The sequence below is a fragment of the Sebastes umbrosus genome, chromosome 12 (genome assembly GCF_015220745.1).
Source record: "Sebastes umbrosus isolate fSebUmb1 chromosome 12, fSebUmb1.pri, whole genome shotgun sequence".
Taxonomy (NCBI): Eukaryota; Metazoa; Chordata; class Actinopteri; order Perciformes; family Sebastidae; genus Sebastes; species Sebastes umbrosus.
Genome location: NC_051280.1, coordinates 8,170,158 through 8,197,246, shown reverse-complemented (window position 1 = coordinate 8,197,246; position 27,089 = coordinate 8,170,158). Strand labels below are relative to the sequence as shown.

The 27,089-nt window shown below is 39.4% G+C and overlaps 1 protein-coding gene across 2 annotated transcripts in view; it reads right to left on the bottom strand.

The window, feature by feature from the left end:
* st6galnac3 (ST6 (alpha-N-acetyl-neuraminyl-2,3-beta-galactosyl-1,3)-N-acetylgalactosaminide alpha-2,6-sialyltransferase 3) overlaps positions 1-26,220 on the bottom strand; it is a 94,877-nt gene extending 68,657 nt beyond the window's left edge. The window contains exon 1 of one of the 2 annotated variants that reach the window (XM_037788556.1): positions 25,652-26,220. In XM_037788556.1, the coding sequence (XP_037644484.1) occupies positions 25,652-25,669 (18 nt within the window). In that variant the 5' untranslated portion in view covers positions 25,670-26,220. The other variant, XM_037788557.1, reaches the window with a different exon arrangement.
* Between the last annotated feature and the right edge of the window lie 869 nt (positions 26,221-27,089).

Here is a 27,089-nt window from a genome sequence, read left to right as displayed (position 1 = left end):
ATCAGTGCTTTAGAAGCTCATCATATGGTTTGTAGAAAAATAATCTTTAAAAAATGCAAAACAACTAGTAACCACACAACTAACGATTATTTTCATTATTAATTAATCTGCAGATTATTTTCTAGATTAATCGATTCATTGTTTGGTCTATAAAATGTCAGAAAAATAGTGAAAAATCTCCATCCCAGTTTCTCAGAGTCCAAGGTGACGTCTTTAAATGTCTTGTTGTTGTCAGTCCAAAACCCAAAGATATTCAGTTTAATATGATGTAAAACAGAGAAAAGCAGGAAATATCGATATTTGAGAGGCTGAAAACAGCTTTTTCTGCCATCTCCGCAAAAAAAAAGGCTAACGATTAATCGATTGTCAAAACAGTTGGCGATTACCTTTCTGTCGGTCAACTAATCAATTACCAGACTAATCGGTGCAGCTCTAAACTACCCGTCAGATAAATGTAGTGGAGTAGGAGTATAAAGTGCCATAAAATGGAAATACTTACAAATCAAAACCTCACAACTGTACTTAAGTAAAGGTACTTAATGGTACTAAATGTTACATTCCACCACAGTTTCTTCTTTCATCATTTCACTGCATTAATGAACTGAATTAGAGTTGAACTAATGCAGACAAAAAAACAGTAAGCGTGTCTCTACGCATGCTGCATTCATTCATATTGAGAGGGGCCGTCGTATGAATGAACGAGCCGCAGCACAAAGTTCATCGCTCATCTGGGAGGATTGCAGCCTGCCGGTCGCTGCAGAGCCCAGCAGAGGGGGCAGTCACCTCACACAGCTGTCATGTGGCACCCAGATGGGACCAAAAGGCACTCCGGCTGCAGCATCACATCTTAAAAAAAGGATCCGTGGAGCTCCTCTGACTAATGCTCTGCCCTGGAGAAACATCCACCTCTTTTTATTTGGTTACAGTGTGTTAATCAGACAGATTCCAGCAGCGGGAGGTTTATTCATTTTCAAGTGTTCCCAACAACACCAGAGCAGTCGCATGCAGAGACTGAAAAGTGTTCAATCTGCAAACAATCCAGCTCATTCACTTACATTCTACTCTGCAGAGTGTTTGTCAGTAGTCAGTAGTATTGGTTAGCCAATAACATATTTCTCATAATCCATCATCTCTCCAAAAATAAATCACTTTTTATTGTAAATTGTTGAATTTACTTGTTTGCAATCCAAAAGACAGCAAGAGCGAGAACAGGAAAAAGCTTCACCAGACGGTGGGTGGGATTTCTGGTTCCTTCCACTTCAATAACAGGTGTTCGAGTAGGCAGGAAGTGTACTAGATCACAATATATCGATATTGCAGTATTTAATAATTTTACCCTTATTGCCAATTCCAGTCAGGTCCACCAGCCAACCAGATTTGTCTGTGATGCTTTATACCAAAAAATGACAAATGAATGAGACCTATTGCTGGAATTCCTGCTTTTCTTTTTAGGAATCAATTTGTAGGAAAATAAGTGTTCACACCAGCAACCAGGGTTTCAGTAAGGCAAAAAATATCAAAAGTAAAAGTACTGGCTCTTTGTTACACTTTGAGTAGCACATACTCGAATAACTATTTAAATGATAATATCTGAGAAGTTTAGAGAGGAACTATGTCTTTAGTGGAACTGTTAACAACTCAAAGACCAACACACTCTCACTCCCAACTCGTCAATCATCACCGCTTGATCAGTGCTCCTCGGCATCTGAGACCGACGCACGGGGTACCCCTCTTGCGTTTCTTTTGGGCGATACTAACAAGTCACGTGACTAATGACTCACGGGACAGACGATACTAACAAATGACGTGACAAAATAAGTCAATGTTACATTTAATTTCACACAGGCCCCGAACTGTGGTCCCTCTCTGCTTGAAAGTCCTGTGTTTGTGAGCCAAACACTTACACTACCGCCCGCCTTTAGCGGACTATCAGGCTCTTTGTACTACGTCACTTGCTCCAACCGTCAAATAACGCCGCAGGTGGGTTTACATTGGAGTTAGTTGAAAGCCCGGTTCTCGCATATAGAACACTTATTCTCCTACAAATTGATCCCTAAACTGATTCCTAAAAAAGAAAAAGAAAAGCAGGACTTCCAACAATAGGTCGCATTCATTTGTCATCCTTTGTTATAAATCTTCATAGACAAATCTGGTTGGCCGGTGGACTTGACTGGAATTGGCGGTAAAATCATCTACCACAGTATAATTCATTTAAAGGTGCAGTGTGTAGGATTTGGCGACATATAGTGGTGAGGTTCCAGATTGCAACAAACTGAAGCTTCTTCCGTGTGCCAAGCGTGTAGGAGAACTACGGTGGCTGACGCCAAAACGTGAATGTCCCTATCTAGAGCCAGTGTTTGGTTTGTCTGTTCTGGGCTACTGGAGAAACATGGCGGCTGTGCGTCAGTATCTGATGCCAAGGGGCACTACCCAATCTGCGGTATTTGACAAGTTGGTAGTGACACAAGGTTGCGCAGATACCTTTTTTTAAGAGGTCACAAACTGAAATGGCTGCGAATCACTGGTTTAATGTTTAACAATGTGTTGAATAAGCTTTTCAAATGTTTTTTTAATGGAAATCTTCAACTGAAAAGTAACTGTAGTGCAGTAAAAAGTATAATATTTCCCTTATAGAGTAGAAGAAAGTAGCAGAAAATGGAAAGTACAAGTTCCTCATGTATTTAAATTCAGTACTTGTGAACATGTAGCCTACTTAGTTACTCTCCCCCACAGGGAGTGGACACTCTTCTCTGCTGTGGTACCTCTTTCTATATTTTTTTGACATTAAAATCATTGTTTAGTGCGGTGCAGTGTTTCGTTCTTCGAGTAGAATAACAAAACATCCTGATGCTGCTGCCCTTGGTGCGTGCTACTTGCGTTGTAGATCACCCTTATCAGCGGTGACATATGAAAAGAAAATCCTTCAATCCAGGTCAAATGAACACTAATCTGCTCTGTTGGCATGATACTGCTTCATTATAGTACAAAAACATCACAGAGAATCTTAATCTGGCCCCAAAAAAAGAATCTGTTTGCTTTTATATGACTGGGACTCTGCGGGGGGGGGGGGCAACAATGAGGAGGGAACACCCTTTTATCCACTTGTTTTTGTTATTTCAGAGCTACAAATATCAAAACTGCAAAATCCTGCTTAATCAGTAGATGTAAATGTGTGTGTGTGTGTGCATGTGTGTATCTGCACACGTGTACTTGTATGCGTGACTGGAAAGCAGTCAAAACCCATTTGACTAATGCGTATCTGATATCAAATGGAACATAATCCCCACAAGTATAAAGGATTAAACACTCTACAATATTCATTTCCCCTTCTGGATCCACAAAACTTTTGGGACGAGGGAAAAAAATAAAATAAAAAACACGCCGCCATATGTTCACTGAAACAGTTCGGTGGAGCTCTGTGCTCCGCTGCGTAGGCTGCTGCTCGCTCACTTGAGAAAGTGAAGAATTTGTCAAAGTGAAAAAGAAAAATGTGCTCTTTGAGAAGCTGCATGTCTGTGTGAGCAGAATGAGTCTACCTGTCAGGAACAAAGCATATTAAAATTTTATGTTTGACTGCGAGTTATCCTGCTGCCATAAAGACTTTCTGCTGTGTGGAGAGATTGACGTCACTGTCCATTTCTTCCGCTAAACTCTTGAAACTACAGTTTCTCCTTGGATAAGGGGTTCTTTGTTTCATGTGATGATGAGTCTCAGGTTGATAACATAACATGTAACTACGGTTGGGCGATATGGCCAAAATATTCCATCACGATACAGGCCATTTCATATCTCAATAGCGATAGGATATAATGTGGCAAGTTTTCTGGTAATTCAATAAATAGTCTGTATGAAATAACCACATGGTAAAACCTTTTTTTGTATACTCTTGAGTGAATTCAATACTTTACAAGTGAAAAGCACTGAGTATTTTCTCATGTAACTAAAGGTCCAGTGTGTAGGATCTGGCGGTATCTAGCGGTGAGGTGAGGATATTGCAACCAAATGAAGCCTCTCCCGTGTACCAAGCGTGTTGGAGAGCTACGGTGGCCGACGCTAATACGGAAATGGTCCTCTCTAGAGCCATTTGGAGCAGAGCCAGTGCGTAGTGTGTGTGTGTGTACGTGGGAAGTGAGTGGTGAAGCAAGAGAGAGAGAGTGGCGGCGATGGGAGCGAGTAACGTTATCGACTCCGGCCCAAGCAGGAAAAGTTAACAGAGTTTGGTTTGCCCATTCTGGGCTACTGTAGAAACATGGCGGTGCCAAATGGCAGACTCATTCTAAGGTCAAGAAAATATTATTAATATTATATTCCATTTCTGCCAATACATCCCCCTAAATGTTACACACTGGTCCTTTAAGAACCTTAGTGCAAAATGATCAGATTTTCAGAGAAAGTTGAGTTAGTATGTGCTTGTTATTATCAATTTAGACGACGTAATTGTGCATCACGATATCTCTAAATATGACTTCATCACACCAGGATTCCATTAAAAGACGATAAATTATCATATTAAATTATCGGCCAGCCCTAAGAAAACACAGCAGCAGTCATCAGTGGAAGTAATCTTTTAACCAAAAATGCCAAAACATCTGCTGGTTCCACCTTCTTAAATGTGATGATTTGCTGCTTTATATCATTAATCGTACTAAACTGAATATCTTCAAGTTTTGGACTGTTGGTCGGACAAAACACAACATTTAAAGACGTCCCCCTGGGCCCTGGGAAATTATAACAATCATTTGTCACCGACTTCTGACGCTTTATGGATGAAACAATTGTAAGTCAACAGGTGTCATGAGGAGAGATTGTAAAACTTGAAACAGCCTTTGTAACAATGTAAAAGCTCATTTACATTTAAATATGAGTCTTTGTTTGTTTGACTTTGTACAGAACCAGTCGTCTTTTTATTGTTTTCATTATTATTGTTATCTGTGATTGTAATTGTTTTTGTCACTGTCTTCCCAATAAGGTCTTTTTTTTATTCTTGTTGAGCTACTTTATTTGTTAAAAGTAATAAACTGTAAATCAAACAATAAAAAATAAATAAATACAGCATGAAGACAGCCTATTCTCTATAAACAGATCCATTTGAAGAAGCTGTAGGCAACGGGACAAGATTTTGGTATTGGAAGCGTTCAGGTTTCCGTTTGTAGCAGTGAGTAGCGTTGACCCATCACGTTGGAGCAGGCTTTAGTTGAATGCAGGTAAATAGTGGAGAGCAAAAGAGGCAAAACGCATCGGCGGAAATGCAATCTGGGACCCCACCGGCTATCGTCTGATGATGATTTCGCTTTTTATTGGTTCAAAATGAGCTTGTAAACTGTCAGCTAGTGAAACAATCCGGTCGTACACGTCTTCTCTCAACTCCAACTCCAGCCTCGCATCTCAAGTTGCTAATCAGTCTGTAAACAATGAGCAGCATACAGAAAAGAAAGTCTTGGCCAGAAATATAGCCCGTTACCCCCAGAGGCTTATCCGTTGTCAGACCGATAGCTGAGAGATTGTGGGGACAGCCTGGCTGTAAAGATACAGTAGCTCAGACCACCTGCTCCACTCACTCGTCTTTATGGGAAAATTGAGACTAAATGTGGTTTTAAAAAAAACACATGGTCCCTCCTCTATAACTTCAATGGTCGAGTGTTATATTTAGCGAGAACGTCGAGCCAGAATGTTCAGCGGCATTCAGCCAATCACAGAAGATGACTTCTGCCGCTCACTTATGACAAGAGCCATTTTCGCTTTATCCCGCTGTAATATCGGAGCTTTTAAGTAGCTGGCTCTTAACGTCACAGATGGCCGACGGGCAAAGGAGACCGCGCCGCCGGCCAAGGACGAAGCTACTGTAAAGTAATGAATCTGCCGCTCGCCATCCACCACAACCTGACTGCAGACACTCGGTTTGCAAGAGAACCTTTAGTGCAAAACATTGAAAGCAATAGAGAGAAGATGCCACATATCCAATTGTGAATTGAGTACTTTACAGCAGAATAGCAATCATTCTCCCCGTCTCTTTGTGTTTGAAGGGCGAAGGCAGGGGAGGGGATGTGGCTGTTGAGAAAAACATCGACCAGAGAAAATCCATTTCAATTTGCCAAATGCCAGCGCTGGATTACTGACATTTAGCAACTGATATTTCCCCTGAAACTCAATGGTATCCCTCCATAACTCCATAATAGAGCCTCATCTCATTGGTAGTGATTGCACACAGCAGGACTGCTCACACAGAGAAATTTGAGTATATATATCAGCAGCGCAAACTACACCTAGATCTGAGCATCTGAAAGGATTAGACAGACAGACAGATGCAGTACATCATCTGCGGGACGAGGGGGAACAAACAGCGTCGCCAATTTTCTTCTCCACTTGAATAAACAGGCGTCCGGCCTCTGCAGAGATTTTCTAAAGGTGTTATTTGTTAAAGAAATGTGTCTGACAAGGAAACTTCTCCTCAAGGCTGACGGAGACAGAACGCAGCAATGCTCTCTGAATTTTCAAGTGGCTCAGTAATAAAAAAGGAATTTGTCCTGTTTGGTGCTCAGCCCACATGACTGAGATACCTTGAGGTTACAAATGCATTGTTCTAACTGGCGAAGGTCATTTGCGTCTTCTTCTTCAACTACTTTAACTTTCGAGAGATGCTTTTATAACAAAAACACCACCCGTCTTTTCCTCCGACAGAAGAGGAAGAAGTGAAAGAAGAAAAACAAACAGTATAAAAACATTTCATACTGGACTAAAGCTGAAACAACTAGTCTGTTAATTCATTACTCTCTCTTCTGTGATAGTTAATTGCATATTTTGTTTGTTGACCTACAGTCCAAAAAACATTTGAAGATATTACCTTGGGCATTCTGAAATTATGAATGGTATTTCTACTATTTTCTGACATTTCACAAGCCAAGTAATTAAAGCTGAAGTAGGCAAGTCGGAGCAAATATTATCAAAAGAAAGTTATTTTTGTAAAACGGTCACTATATCCTGTCAGTAGTGCATGAGACAGGTAATCTGAAAAAAATCCTGTGCCTCTGTGTCTTCCGGTGCTCCAACCAACCAAACAACCGATCAGAGCTGATCTGGAGTCTGCCGTCTCTGAGCAGCTGTCAATCACTCGCAAACTCCGATCAAACAGTCAAACTAGGCAGCGCTGATCAAATATGAATCAATATTCTGTTACTGTAATGCTATTTCTGGAATAAAATATTTTCTGAAACATCTTGTAGTGTACTGTTTAGCTGTAAAATGAGAACGTTTGTGACTCAGCAGCCATGTTGAGATCAGTTCAGGAAATACCAAGCACCGCCCACCAGCCGGAGCACACTTTCTCATTTTACATCTAAACAGTACACTACATGATGTTTCTGAAAACATTTGAGGAGAGGAATAGGCATTACAGTAACAGAATATTGATTCATATTTGATCAGCGCTGCCTAGTTTAACCGTTTGATTGGAGTTTGTGAGTGATTGACAGCTGCCTCCGTTGAATGAACAGCCAATAGGAACGCTCTCTCTCTGAAATGACCTGTGATTGGCCAAAGTCTCCCGTCGCGGGCTAGATTTTTTAAAGCCTGAAAACAGAGCCATGAGGAGGTGCAGAAGTCTAGTTTTCTCTCAGAACACTTGAATTACAATACGCTGAAAGGTTATTATGGAATTTTTGCCCAATGATGCCAAAAACATCATGCCTACTGCAGGTTTAATAAAAAAAAGAATCAACAGAATTAGTCTTTAAAGTTGTAGGACTTGCAATAGACAGATAAAAACAAGCGCACATTCGAAATAGCTGCGACCACTTACGTACATGTATCCATGCATGCATGCGGACACACACACACACAACCTCACAAACACTCCGCTGAGTGCAATGACGCCTCCCAGTCTACGACAAACGGTGAATGAGTTTGGCCGTGGTACGTGAATCCATTTAATTACCAATGATTCATGATGATTCCCAGGACATCTGTCGGGATGTGGTTACTTGGCAATCAGTGGCAAACATAACAAAAAAGATGGACAGGGAGGAAGTTGCTCTTATCTTCCTGAGCCGCTGAACAAATAGGATATGTAGGACCGGATAAAGGATGTGTTGCATTTATGATACGTAAAGTCTCACTCTGAAAAGTTTTTTATTGAGGGAGAGAAAATCTCAACTGAATCCTCTTTGTTCAAAGCAGCAGAGATTTTCTCTGTGATTTCTAACCACAAAAACATTCAAACGATTCGCCAGCGCAGCTTTTTGTTTTTCATTAATCCTCTTTAGATTGTGAAGGTTCTCGGAGAGCTCCAACAACAGCATTGTGAAATTTAAATGGGGCAGCTGTTGCGCACAATAAACAAACCAACCAGGTGAATCGAAGGCCACCAAACGGCTCCGCTATGTGGCACACAACACGCAGGTGTTCATTCTGGAAAACAACAATAAAGTTTGCAGAGTCTATTCTGTCAAAGCCTCTGTGGTGCTGCTGCTGCACTGTGTTGGCAAAACTGAGGGGTGAGAGAGAGTGGCATTCAATATGGTGTGTGTGTGTGTGTAGGGGGGGGGGTTAAGGATGGGGAGGCGGTAGCAGTGTCAGAGTCTACAGTGATACTTCCCGCAATATGGTGCCAGGTAGCCTGCTGAACATTTTCTAATTCACAATGAAAATAAATTGATTCCCAATGGGACATTTTTTGGTACTTTTAATGTAAATAAGCTGCCAGTGTGCCTTAAAAAAAAAGCATAAAAATTACACTAATAGAGCTCGTTTATAAAAAAAAAGTGCCAGGGGAGGTTTCCGCGGACTGCCCAACAGAGGTCCAGGCTAAGCCCTGAATAATAAGTCTGTTAATTATAAAATAAAGAATTTCCACTTATAATTTTTACTCATTTTATCTGATAAATATTATTGTTTGTTTATTATCTAGCCCCTGGCCTCCTGTCATTTTGCAAAAGTGGCCGCCGGGCAAAGCAATTTGAGTATCCTCGTCTACAAGAAAAACAACAACAGCAGCAAACACCTGCAGTCGTCAGGGAGGTCAATAAGAAACCGAAATACAAATCTGGCCAGACCAAAAAAACAAAAACACAAAACCACCCATGAAAACTCAAACACGACTCGACCCACAGCAGCGCGGGTTCCTCGCAAAACAACAGTCCAGTGAGCAGATGCAACATTACCCAGAGTACACTGTGGCATTTTGAACCGCTGCCCATTTCCTTTTCTCATAACCACCACAACAACAGAAAGTTTCAGGGCGCGGGGGAGCATATAAAAGCAGACGGGGGATTATATTTCATGAAAAAAAATTGACTTGCACTTTATTTAATGCCCTCACTTAACCGCCAGGCTCTATTTGTGTCTGTCAACCTCTTCAGTTCACGGAGGCAATCAGCCTCCCGGTGCTGGCGCCCAGAGCACCGCCGGGCTTCCACTGGGGATAATAACAGTGGCACTGAAACCTTTTATTAGCTGGCTTGGTCAAGAGCCCTCAGGAAGGAGTTTATACCATGACCAGACCTGCTCTCCCACTGAGCACTGACACTTCTATAGGAGAGAAAAGACAGAGGAAAAAAAAAAGGAATCAAAGCCAGGATATTCATCAAAGGATATCTGATGTTGTCTGCAAATTCTGCAATAGGGTGAAAAATAAATCCTTACATGTCAAGGCAATGAATCAAGCTAAAAAAGCCGGTCTGGAGGGAGCGGGCGCGGCACAGTTGGACAACACTAATGCAATTACAGGGATTTTCTGCTTGCTCAGAGGCTCGGTTCAAGGGGCGGAGCGCAGAAAGCTCAGGGCGAGCAGCGCAAAATCAGCCGTTACTCAGGGTAACAGCCACGCCTGATCTTGCCACCTCACTGTATGGAAAAGCTGTTGAGAAGATACACACGGGATTACAGCAGCGTTGCTCTGAGGTCAAGGGTGCCGTGCACTTCTGATGAGGTCCGACCTGGATCCACCTGAGCTGCACTGGTTTGGATTCTTGAATTTTGTGGGGCAAGAATTCATTTGTGAGCAACAGGATTTCATAAAACTGTGATACTAAATTGATTCTCCAGAGAAGGATTTTCCTTGCCCCGTCCCCACAAGCAGCTTAAAGGTCAGGGTCAGGTGAACAAGCACCACTGGATAATAAATAGGGTTCAGTCTTTTGCTTACAGACACTTCAGCAAAGTAACTACTTAAACCACAATCTTCCCTCTCAGTCTGGCGCCTCCTGCTGCCCCTTTTGATTCTGTAGGACTTCTTTTTGTGTCATTTGGACGGCTTTTCTAAGCCACATCCAAGTCTACAGAGAGCATAACTCCTTATCAAACACGGCCTCTGCTGATCGGTCTCTTCTGGGGCTTTGGCTCACCGCTGTGCCAATGGGCAGTTAAGCCTTGCCAACAACACAATGTGCAGGGAGTGGACTTGCCAAATGTAATCCAGCAATGGTGCAACACGCTCAAATGAGTCCAACTGGCTGGGAGCTGTATGACTCTGTAACTACTTCATAGGAGGAAATCAACACAAACTGAGGACATAAATGCTCCTAAAAGTTGATAAAATTGTGCCCAGAAATGTGTGATCCAACTGCACTGAGAGTGAAGAGAAACACAGAAGAGAAAACAAGAAGAGGGAAGTGTGTACCAACAAAGTGTCATTTAACTTATAAAGTTTGTCATGTTAACAGTTTTTATATTGCACAATAAAACTTAAAACTAAAAATATCCTGCCCCGTGTGGAAAATCTGAAGTAAATCGACAGAAAAATTAATCAACAGCTATTTTTGATTAGAGCTGCAACTAACGATTATTTTCATAATCATTTTCCCAATTAATCATTTGGTCTATAATAGAAAGCAATCAAGTGAAAGTGAAAAATATCCATTACAATTAACTAATGCCCCAGGTGATATCTAGTCCAGGTAGTCCACTGACACACTGACAGCTGTTGTTGCCTGTTGGGCTGCAGTTTGCCATGTTATGATTTGAGTATATTTCTTTATGCTAAATGCAGTACCTGTGAGGGTTTCTGGACAATAGTTGTCATTGTTTTGTGGTGGTAATTGATTTCCAATAATACATATATACATACATTTGCATAAAGCAAGTATATTTGTCCATTCCCATGTTGATAAGAGTATTAAATACTTGATAAATATCCTTTTAAGGTACATTTTGAAAAGATAAAAAATGTTGCGATTAACTATGGACAATCATACGATGAATCAGGATTAAATATTTGAATCGATTGACAGCCCTAATAATTACTCAGCTCTAATTTTAATAAACAACAAATCATAAGTCAAGCATTTATTTATTTATTATTTATTTATCAAGCAAAAATGTTAAACAGTTGCTGGTTCCAGCTACTCAACCTGTTTTATATCGTTGTAAATTCAATATCTTTGGCTTTTTGGGTTTAAGCTCTGGGACATTTTCATTTTTCTATTTATTTTTTTTACATTTTTATTGCCTAAATGATTCATTTATTTTGATAATCAGTTATTTGTTTGTCATTGTTCCACCAGAAATGCCAAACAATGACTCATTCAAGCTTCTCAAATGTGGGGATTTGCTGGATTTCTCTGTTTTAGGGCTGTTCTCGACCAAAGAAGTTCTTAGTGGACTGAAGTTAAGTTAATCGACGGATCTGTCAAACTGAGTTCCTCCACAAAGAATCACACAAAAGTACCACTTTAAATCGGTATCAAGTTTACCAGAGATGTGCTCATAAGTTTCTTGGAAATAAGTCATTCAGCATGAAAAAAGCATAAAAAATGACTAATTGACTAAAGAAATCTTATTCAACTCGACTAAGAGGAGGCAGCTCTACTCTGTTTTATATTGTTGTAAGCGGAATATCTTTGTGTTTTGGACTGCTGGTCTGACAACACAAGACATTTGAAGAAATCACTTTGGGCTGAGGGAAATTTCTGATGTTTAATATACCAAATGATTAATCAAGAATATATCTGTTAAATTATTCAACAATGACAATAATTGTTAGTCGCAGCCATAACCGTTTTTATATTGCACCAATAAGACTTTTCTGTTTTCTTGCCACCCTCAAAACATTTCAATTCCCTATCCTGCCATAGGGCAACAAGCCACACATATCTGAACACTAACAGCTTGTTCACACTACGTCACACCTCAACACAGACCAAGCAGCCATTGGTCATTCCTAAATATATACACAATGTGAAGTCCATCCGGTATTTGTCATTTCCACGCAGCAGTAAACTGGCAAATCCCCCCCTGGATCATGTTCAAAACCCAAAACTCCACAGTTCTTTCAGGGAACCATCAGGGCCGGATGACGCCATCTGACCACCGACGATCTGCCGTCTTGGCAGCTCTCTCCCTGAGTCACAGATTGTACTGATGGCCCTCACTCATCCTTAACTACGAGTGGGAGTTCGCAGCTGACTGGAGAGTGAAGTGTTAAACTCTTAATCCTAAAATGGTGTGTGACCCTTTAATCCCTGAAGAACTCGCTACCCGAGTGAACGTGTGTGTGTGTGCGTGTGTGTGCGTGCGTGTGTGTGTGTGCTGCAAACGGATCAGACAGGTGTAGTTAAAAACAAACACTGTGACCAGCTGATTATCTGTAAATCATCCGTCCTAAGACCAGCAAGATAAACACTGGTGTTAATGCGAGAAGCAGAAGAAGATTAAAGAGTATTTCAAGCTGTTTGGACCCCGGAGAGAATCAGAAGCTAATGTAGGAGCAGCTTGAGATGATTTATGAAGTCTGAAAAAATGCACTGCTGATATGAAAAATACTGAGCTATGGGGATTAAAACTAAACTTGCACAGCAGCTGGATTCTCGCAATGTCACAAGATCACACGAGAATCGCAGGATCAAATGTCACACGAAAATCCATCTAGTCAGGCTTCAAGTAATGCGTTTGTGTCCGGCGAGCCAGACTACGGACCAATCAGCGTCCTGTGAGCATCTACTGCAGCTACGGGCGAGGCTTAGGTGTGTGTGTGAGACCCGCTGAGACCATAGACGACGTGGAGAGGCGACTGTTCTAAACAACAATGGCGGCTACTTAGGTTAGCGTAGATGTTGCAATAGCATCAATTATATATGAAGAGTAATTCTTCATTGAAAAAAAAGCAAAGTATTGCACTGAGGGCGATGTTTGTTTCGTTAGCTTGACAGACGGTTCATCTAATCACCAGCCAAGTATCTTTTGAAAGTTTCTGCCCTTTTACAAACAGTTTCCAATGACAGGGTCAGGTTACATTAAAACACCTTTTCTCAGTAAAGACAAAAACCTGCAGACTCAAAACTAGACCTGAAAAAATAAATTGATGAATCAATTTGACGATGTAAAAAAAAAATCAACCCTGTCTCCTAGAAAGTAAGCTTTTATACTACTGCATTGTTTTCTCAATTAAGGGCCAGGGTTCACATCCAGAGTCTGTGGTTGGTTTTGGCACTTTGGTTAAAGTTAGGGAAAGATCATGGTTTCAGTTAAATGTTAAATTACTAGTTAATCTCAATGCTTCAAGTCACTGCAGGCATTTTCTGTATTAAACCAACACCGTGTCTTTCTAAAAGAGCAGATATTTTGGCAGAAAACAACAGTTTCCTACAACATCAATATAATGCGTAGTCTGGTCGTCTTATGTTTCCTTAAAAATGTATTTGCTGTTGTAAATCAGTTGTTTAAAAATGTAATCAACCTATTGTTTAAGTTATTTTTCAAACAAAAATGTTTAACATTTTCTTGTTCTAGTTTCTCAGATGTGAGGATTGAGGTCAAGGGACGCCTTTGAAAATGGCCATGCCAGCTTTTTGTCGACAAAATTTAGTTGAAGATTGGACAGTTATTTAGCCTCCTTCGCAACAAGCTATTATGACATGGTTGGTACCAATGGGTTACTTAGGTTTTTTAGTTTCATATGAAGCCAGATTCTTATCTTTTAGCTTTAAAACTGAGCCCGCTACAACCTCCGAAAGATCGATTGTGTTAATGCGTTAAAGAAATTAGTGGCGTTAAAACTAATTTGCGTTGATACGTTATTATCACGTTAACTTTGACAGCCCTAATCTTTTGGTTTTGGACTGTTGGTTGGACAAAACAAGCAAAACTGCAATTTTTCCCATTTTTTTTAAATATTTCATACACTAAATGATTAATCAAGATTCTAATCTATAGTTGCAGCCCTACTAAACGCACATCACCATTTGGTGATATGATAAAGTAGCTATGCTTTTCAGACAAAACAAGGGGTCGTGTGGAGGCGTTTGGTTAGTTTTTGGGAGACTAAAGCCAAATCTTTAAGAATGTCTTTACAAAAGGTTGAGACTGCTCTTTTGAGAGTGGAGTTTTCAATTGTTTGGACTCTGATGGAAGTCAAAAGATCCCTAAGGATGTAAGAAGATCATTTGGGAGCAGCTTGAGGTGATTTAAAAAAAACTGGAAATCCAATGCTGATATGAAAACATATGTAATTTGTCTAGTCTTTGTGATTAAAACAGTTTATCGGGAGATTGAAATACTGCAGACTCCAACAATTAATCAAGAATCAAACGGGGCATAATGCACATCATCAAAATTCACCTACGGTATGTTTTTTCTACCCAAAACAACAAAGCCTGAAGGAAAAACCTGGAAGAATAACGTCAGTAAAGACTGGAACTGTGCTCTAGCAAACTTGCCTTTTTAAATGAAAATGCAGCTTGTTCTACTGTATTGATTATAAAGTGTTTGCACTTTCTCCAGATGTCCGGGAGAACAATGGCAGATTAATAACCGCACTTAATTCTTTACTCTATGAATATTGGCTCTGTCCTCTTGTTCCAGGTTAATTAAAGTATAAAACTTCAACCTTGACATTACAGCTTCAGAGAGCTCATTTGTGAATGCATGTACAGTAATAATAGAGGTTATGGCCCAGAGCTTCTTGGTGAGTGACATGTAATTTTATGCTGCTGACCGTGACTGCCATTACAGGGTGGAACTTAATTTGCAGGCTGCCTCATCACCTCTTTCATTAAACTCTGGGTGTCTCTTCTTTATATTTTGGGAACATAAAAAAACAGCTATGAAAATGACCGTCGCTGGCTACAGAGTTCAAGCACCCCAAACTGGCAGAGTGGCCCGTGATTAAACCAGCCTGGATTAGAGACTACCTGACCAACATGACCAACGACACGGAGTGAGATCAAGTAAAGCTTTAAGTCTTCCCAGATGTTGATAAGATTTCTGGTATGAGCGACGGGTCTGCTGGCCCAGTTCCCTTCGACCAAGACTACTGGATTAATGCCAGATCTGGAGCGAGGTTATCACCCATGGTTACCACTGTGAATAAGCTAACCCTTGCACTAGCTTCTTCTGCAGCAATGTGTGTGAGTGTGTGTGCACATGTGTGTGTTTGCACAACAGATGTAGGTTACATTACCATGATAAAGAAGCCACACGCTTAAATGGTACCCTGTCGGCTCAAAAGGGGTTTTGGAGAATGGACGGCAACAACGAAGCCGCAAGACAAAGACTTTCTTTTACGTCATGCAGTCAGGAGAAAGGTTCTGTTAAACTCAAACCGAAATTTGAATTCTCGGAAAGACAAATTATAATGATGTTACAGCTTTTGGACATATTTTTCCATTTTTCAAAACAGTATAAAAATGTTTTTGGGACATATTTGTGGACAGCAAACCGTCCCGTTACTACGACGTGGAAGTGTTTATATATGGTTAACCCCACTGCTAGCCCTGTCGTCACACCATTTAAAGTGCTTAAATTAGCTACTTTTGCACTGTATTTGGACCAGACTTGGGATGTTCATAATTAAACGTTTAATCATAAACCAACATTAAGCATTTTAACCGATTAACACTATCGGTTAAAACAGTTAAAAGAAATATTTATAATTAATTAAAAAGCTGAGCAGCTCGTCATTTTAAGGAGAAAAGCTGGTCAACCTTAAGAGGCGGAGCTAACGTAGCACAAATACACACACTGTTTATCAGGCAATCGCTATCGTTAATCCGGGCAGACACAGTGTCGTTACGCCGGGCAGACACAAAGCGCACGTGAGGCACAAATCTTGTCGGTTAACGGATAGTAATCGGTTAACGAGGGTCGGTTACCGGTTAAGAACATTTTTCAAAATGAGCATCTCTAGACCAGACACAAACAAACTGAGCTCAATATAAATTATCTGAATGAATTATATTACTGTTAATATTGTATTTTATTCTGATGAAGCAGCCAGCAATGGAGGCTTTTTTTAGCCAACCGTTTGTTGACGCTTTAGTTCTTTTCACCAAATTGGAGATATTGTCACTGTCAGAAATTGCCGTCATCGCTAACTCTCAGAGGTTTACTTTACCGTTGTTTTCCAGCTCATTTGCTTGTTAATACAGTCTAAATAATATGGTGCGAAAACCATATTGTACTGAGAGCTGGAGTTGCTATATATATATATATATATATATATATATATATATATAAATATATACCTTAAATATATACATATATCCTTATTCATCAGTGTTTTTTAATGTCAACAAGATACTGAGCATTTGACTAAAAATACATTTGTCAGCGTCCCCTGGTGGACAAACTATGTCATGGCGACACTGTTTCTAAATGGCATTTCTTTGCTGCAGTTTCTTGCTACTTATCAATGAAAATACACAGCGATATGTTCTATGTGCAATAATCAAATATCAGGTTTTATCAGTCTAGCTCTACCACAATTGTCGGCCCCAAAGGTGCTGGAATTGAAGCGTTATTATGAACAAATTTTTGTGTCCGACCGCACAGATGTTGCATTTAAAGAGGACCAATTATGCTTATTTTCAGGTTCATACTCGTATTTGGGGTTTTTACTAGAACATGCTTACATGCTTTAATGTTCAAAAAATGCTTTATTTTTCTCATACCGGTTTTGCTGCAGTACCTCTTTTTACCCTCTGTCTGAAACGCTCTGTTTGTGGGGGAGAGTAACCCCTTCTGGTGTGGACTTTGGGCTTTGAAACTTTGCAGACCTTTTACATGCACAAAAAACTAAATAACACACTAAATGAAATGGAAAAAAATCACAAAAGCATAATAGGTCCCCTTTAACAAATTACAATCAGTCAGAACCAAAACTTCACAGCCCGTGGAGACACCAAATGTAGGGGGAGGCTATCAGGACGGAAAAATAAATAAAACTTGAATTTCATATTTTTGGTAATTACAATTTTGACCAAAAATTCTTAGCAAATATTAATCTTAATTTCAGTTTGAGTGTAAGTATTAATGTTGGAGTGCTGTAGTTAATATTTTACATTTCACATAAAATTTGCAATTATGTTTTGGGTTCCTGTTGGATGGATTTTCATTCTCAATTGATTCATATTTAGCATATTTATGAGTAAAACTAAACTTCTAAATAAACTTTTAAAAGTTAGTAGTATCATTATTGTATGAAGGAATCTATTTAACTCTTATTAGTAATTGATCTGTGGGATTAAACATGAATCAGGTGTTCCTTCAGGACCCCTGCGCAGCCAGAACTTTAAAACAATGGAAGATCTCATGTAAACTTCACACTCAAGAAGGAAAAGAGATAAAAGGGGAGAATGGCACAAAGGGAAATCTGAGAACGGATTTGATAACACTTTGAATACAAACCGGAGCTTCCTGCAACATCCTGCCGGTGCCCTGCGCTCTCTCTATAACTGTGGCGGGGCACTTTTTATCAGCACTGCCTTCTGCTGTAATACAATCACATGGGACAAGAGGGACTCAGAGAAGTGCCATTCATCCCTGAAACTTAAGAACTGGGACACTCACTGCATTCCCCGTAGCTGTTACAACACCTCTCGACACACACAAACCACTGTGTGTTTGTGTGCGCATGCATTAATTAATTTGAAATCCTCTTTGTGTGCTTTCTGCTCGCGTGAACCCGCATGAACCCGTCACAAAAAACTTGCTCTGCTGGCCTTGTTCTGCCACATGTAGTTAGGAGGAACAGCAGCAGCATCGCCATCTTTCCATGAGACGTGATGGAGAGCTCATCCCGAACTGTTTTGATGGAGGACAACAGCCGCAGCCTTTCCCAGTTCGAGCACGGCTCTTCACGGATGAACTCACTCCAATTAAAACACAAGCTAACAAAGAGGGAACCCTGCACGGCAGAGCTCTCTCTGCAGGCCTCGCTCACCAATTATAAACATGAACTAAGTAGCAGCTCTGTGTCCTCAGACACACCGGGACGGGTTGGTGGCTTAAGAAATGCATCTTCTCAAGCACCTGAACACAGTGTTAGAAAATAACTACGTATACTTTTACTCAAGTACTCTACTTAAGTACAATTTTGGGGTACTTGTACTAACTTTAGTATTTCCATTTTATACTTCTACTCCACTACATTTCAGAGGGAAATATTATACTTTTTTTTTACAAATAAATTTACATTTATTTGACAGATATAGTTACTGTTACTAAAAACAAATATATGATCAGTTTATAAAATACAATTTGTTAAAGATTAAACCAGTGGCTGGTCTAGTTTGGCTCCACTCCGAGTAGTTGATGGGACTTGTCCGCTCTAAATTTTTCAGATTTGATCAAATTCTCCAATATATCAACAAAGTTTGAAATTTGAAAGAAAGAATTTTTTTAATCAGAACATTGTTTTCTCTTCTTTTCTACCCCATTAATGATCTCACAACCCCTAAAATATATTTTGTGACCCTTTGGAAAGGCCCGACGCCCAGGCTGGGAACCACTGGACTAAACTACTAATATAATATACTAGGGGTGTAACGATACGTTTTTACAATGATATACGATACGATACGATACGATACGATACGATACGCATGGTTCCGATACGATTCAAGGACGATATTTGGCTCATCTAGTGTGATACGATACGATTCAATGATTTGAAATCGATACAGCAACTTTTTTTTTTTGCCAAAAATTCAATCAGTGTGAATGTGAAATAAATATCTGATATTGGACAGCGCAGGTCAGGATTCCTCAAAGTTTTTCTTGTGAGGGAATCAGGGATACATTAATTATGGATATAAGTAAACAACGATTAATGGTAAATACATACACCTTTCATTTGAAAATAATAAAAAGTGCAACTGCAGGACCTGCTGATTCAGTTCTCAAGATACAAGGCAGTGCAATATTTAACAAAAGATTTAATAAACCAACTTCCATTCAAGTTAAATGAACAGTGGTTTAACCTGCTGCTTCTGTTCTCATTTTCAATATAAACGGTAGAGCAATAATACAGAGATCAACTGCTGATAGTGATCAAACAGCCGATAGTGATCAAACAGCTGAAAGTGATCAAACAGCTTGGGACATTAATCTTTCCTCACACTGATTAAATAATCTGCTGGTAGTAATCAAGTAGTCCACCTACAGTGTTCATTTGGGGTCTTTTCATACATGAAAACATACGGAAAAACATTTTAAAACTATGTTAGACTAACGTTAGTTGAATATCTGTTTTGTTTTTTACTTTACTTCCATGATAATTTGCCTTGCGGACCGTCTGCTTTTTGGCTGGATACGTGAGGCTGATGCTGCGTTCACATAAATAACATGACGGGGAAAAGGTAATTTTCTCTAAATGAAAAGGCGACAGCGCACTGGGAAAGCACCTGTGGGTGAAGTCGCCCTCATAAAGTGGACTGATAGCGCCTGAAACTCTGCCAACCGGTTCCTCTGCACGGCAGTGCCAGCAGCTCTTGCAGACCGGTGCCCGTCTCCTTCCACGCCGCTACCGGGTGAGAGAGCGAGGAGTCCAGTGCGCCGTTCGTCTGCATGCACTACCGTTACACTCTCCACTAGGACCGCACTGTTGTTGTTTGCTATCGTCACTTGACAAACTACCTGCAATCAGTTCATCTTCGCTGCTCTAAAACAGTAGTTGCCAGTGGCAGCCATTATACCTCCAGGGTGACGGTGTTTTGGAGCGGCGTAGAAGAATTGATTTCCGGTTAAACAAGTTGATTTTTTTCTGGGTTAATAAATTATTGTATCGGATCGGTTCATACACTGGCGTACTCGTCGATACCCGAATCCGAATTCTGGCCAGTATCGGACGCATTTCCAATACTGGGATCGGTATCTGAACAACTCTATAGCCAATCACAGACATTTAACAGCAACAAGTATCCTTTTGCATCAAGAGAAAAGCAAGACTAGTTTCTGAAATAAACTTTCACAACTTGCTGAATGTGATGTGAGGCTTAAAAGAGAGAGAATCAATCAATCAATTAATAGTCCTATGAAGATAGAGACTCAATCACATTGCCATGAAACGTGATAATAGACAATAACAGGTTTGCTGTTGTTTGTCAGCAGCACTTTCAGCCAGTAGACTAATGAAGATATAAGCATTTGTATTATGGGTGTTTGAGTCGGACTATATGTTGTACAGGATGTATTTATGTACCCAATAGCTACTAACTACATCGAACTAATGTTACAAGAAACAAGAAAACTGGTGTCATTTAATTTAAAGTTACAGCTCATTTACTTCTGTCCCCTTCTCCTTCAATCACTCTGCAATTTGTACCATGTAATTACATGTTCCCTTTTTTAATGTTTTTGAAATATAATATAATATTACAGTGTCAAATCTAGCGTGAAATTATCTCCTGTCTCAGATAACAAAAACAGCCTGAGTGAGTTTATAAAGTGACATGTTGTTGACAGAGACTTGTTTCTTCCTGAAGGCGTTGGAGGACTGACAGGAACCAAAGTGTCTTTAAATGAATGAAAACTTTGGTAAAATAAAAAAATACGGATAAAACACGAAGTCTGACAAAAAACAAACAAAGACTGTATGTTAGCCGTGAGGCACTGTCTGGGAAACATAAACACGTGGATTCTTCTGAGGGGAGAGAAATGATGCTGATGATCTTCAACTACAGTGATGATGAATTCATTTTTTACTGTATTAAAACTAGGGCTGTGTATTGGCAGGAATCTGGCCACTACTTTGAGAAGGCACATACACTGAGAGGGCGCATCTCTTCGCAAATGAAATAAAATATTGAGTTCATCTTTGCATGTAAACTATTACAAACCAATAGTGTTTTTGAGAATCCATACAGTCTCACAAAACATATCTACTCCATATTTTTCATATTTTCTTACACCCCAAATTGTGTGTTTTTGTCCAAATGTTTGATTCCAACAAGCTAAAGTGTTGTTTGACATAAAAAAAAAGTGTTAATGCACAACTGGAACACAGCCCATTGTTTGTTTTATGTGATTGTCATTTCAACACCTGTGCCAACACAACACTTGAGTTTCAGTACAAATTAAAGCTGAAACACTTGTAGTCCATGAGCCAGGGGGTTTGGTCGTGCCACTTTGGAGGGACCATGTCTCATAGTGATTTTTTTAAAGGTCTATATCCCTAGTGTTGGAAAACGCATGATAGCATTGCAGCAATGGTAGCTTTCTATGTGCTATCACTCCTTTTTTCATCCCTCCATCATTACAATTGTTCCATCTTTTTTCGCCATTTTACACATAGATCCAGTATAAAAGAGGGAAACCAACACACAATATCATGAAGTCATATATCGTTGTAAAGCTTAGACTATAATCTATCCTTCAGTTACATTGTCATGACACTGAGGTCAAGAGAATTTGACCTTTGACCTCTAATGCTGCAATGGGGCAATTTCTGAATGCAACTCCAAATGCCCTTATAACTAACTCCATATTGATCGGGTGTGCCCATGGATAGTTCCAGCATAAAGAGCACAAAAAGAGCTTTAAATTGATATATTATATGACTAACAACAATAACAACATTTCTTATCAGAATAAACGTAACTTTGTGCAGTTTTTCCTGGTACTTGGTCTCGCTTCCTCTCATTGGCCTCATCCACACGCTCTTTCCAGGACACTGTTAGTTCCAGCATGATCCGTTGTTTGGTAGAAAAATTACCATAACCAAATTATGTATTTTGCATCATATCTCCTGTGCCAAACATCCATCCATCTGCAACCGCTTATCCCGTTAGGGGTCGCGGGGGGGGCTGGAGCCGATCCCAGCCGACATTGGGCGAAGGCGGGGTACACCCTGGACAGGTCGCCAGTCCATCGCAGGGCTAACACATAGAGACAGACAACCATTCACGCTCACACTCACACCTACGGGCAATTTAGAGTCCACAATTAACCTAACCTGCATGTCTTTGGATTGTGGGAGGAAACCGGAGTACCCGGAGAAAACCCACGCTAACACGGGAAGAACATGCAAACTCCACACAGAAGGGCCCCAAGCTGGATTTGAACCTGCGACCCTCTAGCTGTGAGGTGCCAGTGCTAACCACTGCACCACCGTGCAGCCCCTGTGCCAAACATGTTAAGGTAAAAGTGAAAGTATTGTTAAACTCTTCACAGTGAGATGGAAAACAGATATGCACAGATATGATGCAAAATACATAATTTGGTTATGGGAATTTTTGTTGCGTTTTGAGACATGGAGCCATCGCAACAAAAATTACCATAACCAAATTATGCATAATCCTGACAATACAGTGACTGTGAAGAGTTTTTCAAGCAAAAATGTCAAATACTCCCCACTTCCAGCTTCTCATTTGTAAGGTTTTGCTACTTATCTTTGTCTAAAGTGAAAGTAAACTGAATCTCTTTGGATTTTAGACTGTTGATGATGTTACCTTGTTATAAGAACCCACAGTGGGCATTTTCCACTATCTTTTGTACATTTTATCGACCAAACAGTTGACCGAATAATTGAGAACTTCATTGACAGATTAATCAATGATGAAAATAATTAGTTTCAAATCCTGTGCCAATACCAAAAATGTACTTTTTCACAGGCACAGCGCCAGGATTTCAATTTTGGATGGGTCAAAGTAATTTTGGCTGGGCCTTTTAATTACAGAAGTTAATACTGTTTGCCCTTTGATGGTTTCCAACCAGTAGTCTCCCTAACACAGAAATGACAGATCTCATGCGGCAGAAAGCGCTAGTGTGTCTGGTTGATTATGAACAGTTTAAATCTTTTTCTAAAACATTTTCAAAGCCAAGATAAATTATTATATACCCACGACAGTTTGTACTACAAGCGGCAAAGCGGGAAGGCTAGAGGCTATTGCTCAAATCGTGCAAATTTGAAACGCCTAGTATCCTATCTACCATGTTTATTTTGTGCTGTAGATTGTGTAGAACGGTGTTTCTCAAACTTCTTCAGACCAAGGACCACTTACCCAATCAAAAAAACTCAGACCACATGACTACTCAAATATCCCAAAGCCAAAAACAGTACTCACACTCACATTAAAGAATATAAAACAGTTTTCCCACAAAACCCTTTTTCATAAACAAAATAATACTTTATCAAAACAATAAGTGGATCAGTGTTTCATCGTGTTGAAACACAAAGCAATCCTTCAAGAACTCTGCCTGAATAAAATAGCATGATCATATAAATCAGGAAATATCTGATCCAAGAATGAATAAACAAGACTAAGAATGACCAAGCATTCAATGACGATGTTCAGTGCTTGACAGAAAACAACCTTATTAATATCATGATAATGATTTCAACTATACTGCTGTAATCAGATACTTTATCTGATAACAAACGTAGAGACTGAAGACACTTACAAAATGTGGAAGGAGGTAAAACAAAGTGTTTTATACACAAACAAATGAGATGTCACTCTACATTTTACTATACACGATACTACTGAAGCTGTTTACACTGTTTACAGTGTGGGTGAGCAAGTACTGTATGTGCCTGTGAAAGACTGACACACACTCTCATTCACACAGACATCCACTACAGCTGAAATCATCATCATTATAATCATCCTTATCAAGCAAAAAAGTCCTTCTCTGTTTCCAGCTTCTCCAATAGAAGTATTCACTGCTTTGTATCACTGTAAATGGAATATCTTTGGGTTTTTGGCTGTTGGTCAGACAAAACAAATTGTGCAAGTTGATTGACAGCAACAATTTTGATAATTGATTAGTTGTTTAAGTCATTTTTCAGGCAAAAAAGTCAAATATTTGTTAGTTTAGGCTTCTCAAATTTGAGGATTTGCTGTTATTTTGTCTATAATTGGAAAACTGAATATCTTTGGGCTTTGGACTGCTGGTCGGACAAAACAGACAATTTCAAGGGGTCACCTTGGACTCTGGAAAACTGTGACCGACATATTTCACTATTATTATGACATTTTATAAACAAAATGTTTAATTAAGAAATCAGAAAATGAATCTGCATATGAATGGATAATAGAAGGGAAACTATTAGTCAACTAATCTAGCAAAAATGTATCCACAACAATTTTGATAAGCGATTAAAACTTTGACTCATTTTTCAATCACTAATACCAAACTTTTCTGATTTCAACTTCTCAAATATGAGGAACTTTGTAAACTTTTGTAAACTGAATAATAACTAATATCATCTGACATTAACAGTTATTAACATTTTATTGCTAATTGAGAAAAAAAACAAGAAACAAATCGATTTGGTGATCAACAAAACAATTAATCGCCAACTATTGATTAATTGTTTAAATCACATATCAAGAAAAATAGTCATTCAATGTTTCCAGCTTCTCAAAGATAAGGAGAGCTAAATATATTTGAGTGTTTGACTGTTGTTCAGACATAAACTATCTTCAGATGTCACCTTGAACTCTAGGAAACTGTGATGGGACATTTTTCCACAATTTTCTGACATTTTATAGAGGGGAAACTGAGACATTAAATTGTCAGATTACTCGATATTGAAGATTATTAGTTGCTGCCCTGTGTATTTTGTGTCATAAAACTGACAATAACCTGATATTTTCAGGTGGAATTTCATTCATTCATTCTCACTGTGCAATATCATTTTCCACTTGTGCAAATTTTGTTAATAGTCTGTTTATTGTCAATACTGTATATACTGCTCCTATTTTTATACTTCCTTCTATTTAAATGGTTCATATTTTGTTACACTTTGTTTAGCTCTTTTTTTTTTAACTGTGTTAGCTGATGCATCTTGTCTTTTGCTGCTGTACACTGCAAATTTCCCACCTGCGGGACTAATAAAGGAATATCTTATCTTATCTATGACCAACTACATCTTCAGCTCTCACAGTGTTGTTAATGTCAACATCTGTACAGCACTGCTGTTAACTGAACTATACACTGAAATGAAAAGGGTGAAACAAAGAGGAAGACAGTGGGAGTCACTGAGGAACCTTTTGACCAACTTCCTCATCTGTTAAGGCAGCTGTGGATGTAGTAAACTCCTCACATCACATGTGAACATCTGAACGTGTCATGAGGCATGTAGTGAACACAGCATGGCTCCATGGCCTGCATGCATCTGCCTGCTTTTTTCAGGAGCAATGACACACAAACATGAACTGAATGCAAAAAAAAACAACACGAGGGCCTGGCTTTTCTTTCATGTGCATAATCACAAATTCAAGAGTCCCCAAAAAAAAAGCAGGCTTGCAGAAAGACAGAAAGCAGAAGAGGGATATTTACCTCCACAGAGCATCATCATCATCAGCTCACATTTCACCCCACATCTGCTAAAACGCACACTAACGTCAGGCCAACAAAGTCAGCAGCTCCTTGTGCGTTTTATCCTCCTTTCCTCTCCCTTTTTGTGGCTGTAATGTCTGAGAGAGAAAGCCCCTCTTACCTTCCACATCCAGGCCATTCTTATTTCTACGCAGACAATGGAGGAGCGCTTGTTTTCGTCAGCCCCACAGCGCCGTTCACCGCGTCCGTTTCCAAACACATTTATTCACGTATGTATCACAGGAGGAGATTATATGGTTATATGCGGGGATATGCGGCGCCATAGATATTGTTGGAGTGTACCGTTATTCGTCTCCTCTCTCTGGTTTTTTTCCCCCATGGAGCTGGCTGGGACCTGGACGGGAGCGACGCTGCGCTGCTATTGGCCGGCGACGATGCAGAGCCCCGCCCACCGACAGCGTCACATGACCAACGCTGAGTTCCTGACTTCTGCTTTTTACAGCATGTCAGTCTAAAGACAAGCTGCTGCAGGTTATCATCGGTCTTTTCTGCTAAAAAAAAAACATCCCTAAAATGTGTTCTTCAATGTGTGAAATGAACAAGAGATGATCTTAACCAATGGGAACAAGAAGTATCCAAATAGGATTCATATGTGCAGGACAGATAATAATGCACACAGTGCACTTTCATAGACTAAGCTACTGGAGTATACTCATTTTTAACAGTCGCTTCTGCACTTTTTAATAGTCCTGTATCACAGCTGTTACCCTGCACTATATTCAGTTTTAACAGTTTTCTTCATCTCCTTGTATTTTTATATCTGGTATATTTTTACTACTTTGTACTTTGCACTACTAACTTTTTTACTACCTTTTTACTAACATGTTTTGCACTATGGAACTGTGATGCTGGAAACTTGAATTTCCCTCTTGATCAATAAAGTTACTATCTATCTATCTATCTATCTATCTATCTATCTATCTATCTATATTTTTTAGTTTTTTGTGTATTTCAAGTTGTTTTTATTGAGTCTTCCAATTTAGATAAACAACAACACAAGACAACAAAACAAGTTTGGAGACACTTGGAAGTTGCTTGAAATCCTCCCACATCTATTCTTCAATATATGATTACAATCTATCTATAATTCTGTCATCCTGATTGTCTATACCAGGGGTCAGCAACCTGCGGCTCCGGAGCCACATGCAGCTCTTTAGATCCTCTCCAGTGGCTTCTTGTGGATTTTTATAAATGGAAATGAATAACTGTTCTTTTGTTTACATTTTCATTTTCATTTATCATTGTTGTAGGTCTATGGTACGACGGTACGATGGAGTATTAGGGCCACATTGAGGAAAAAAAATAAATCTGAGATTTAGAAAATAAATTTATAATATTACGAGAATAAAGTCATAGGTTTATGAGAAAAAAGTCATAACATTATGATAATAAAGTCATAGTTTTAAGAGAAAAAAGTCGTAGTATTATGAGAATAAAGTCATAATATTATAAAGTAGTAATTTTACGTGTTATTTTCTTTTTTTCTCGTAAAGTTATGACTTTATTCTCGTAATATTACAATTTTTTTTCTAGTAAAG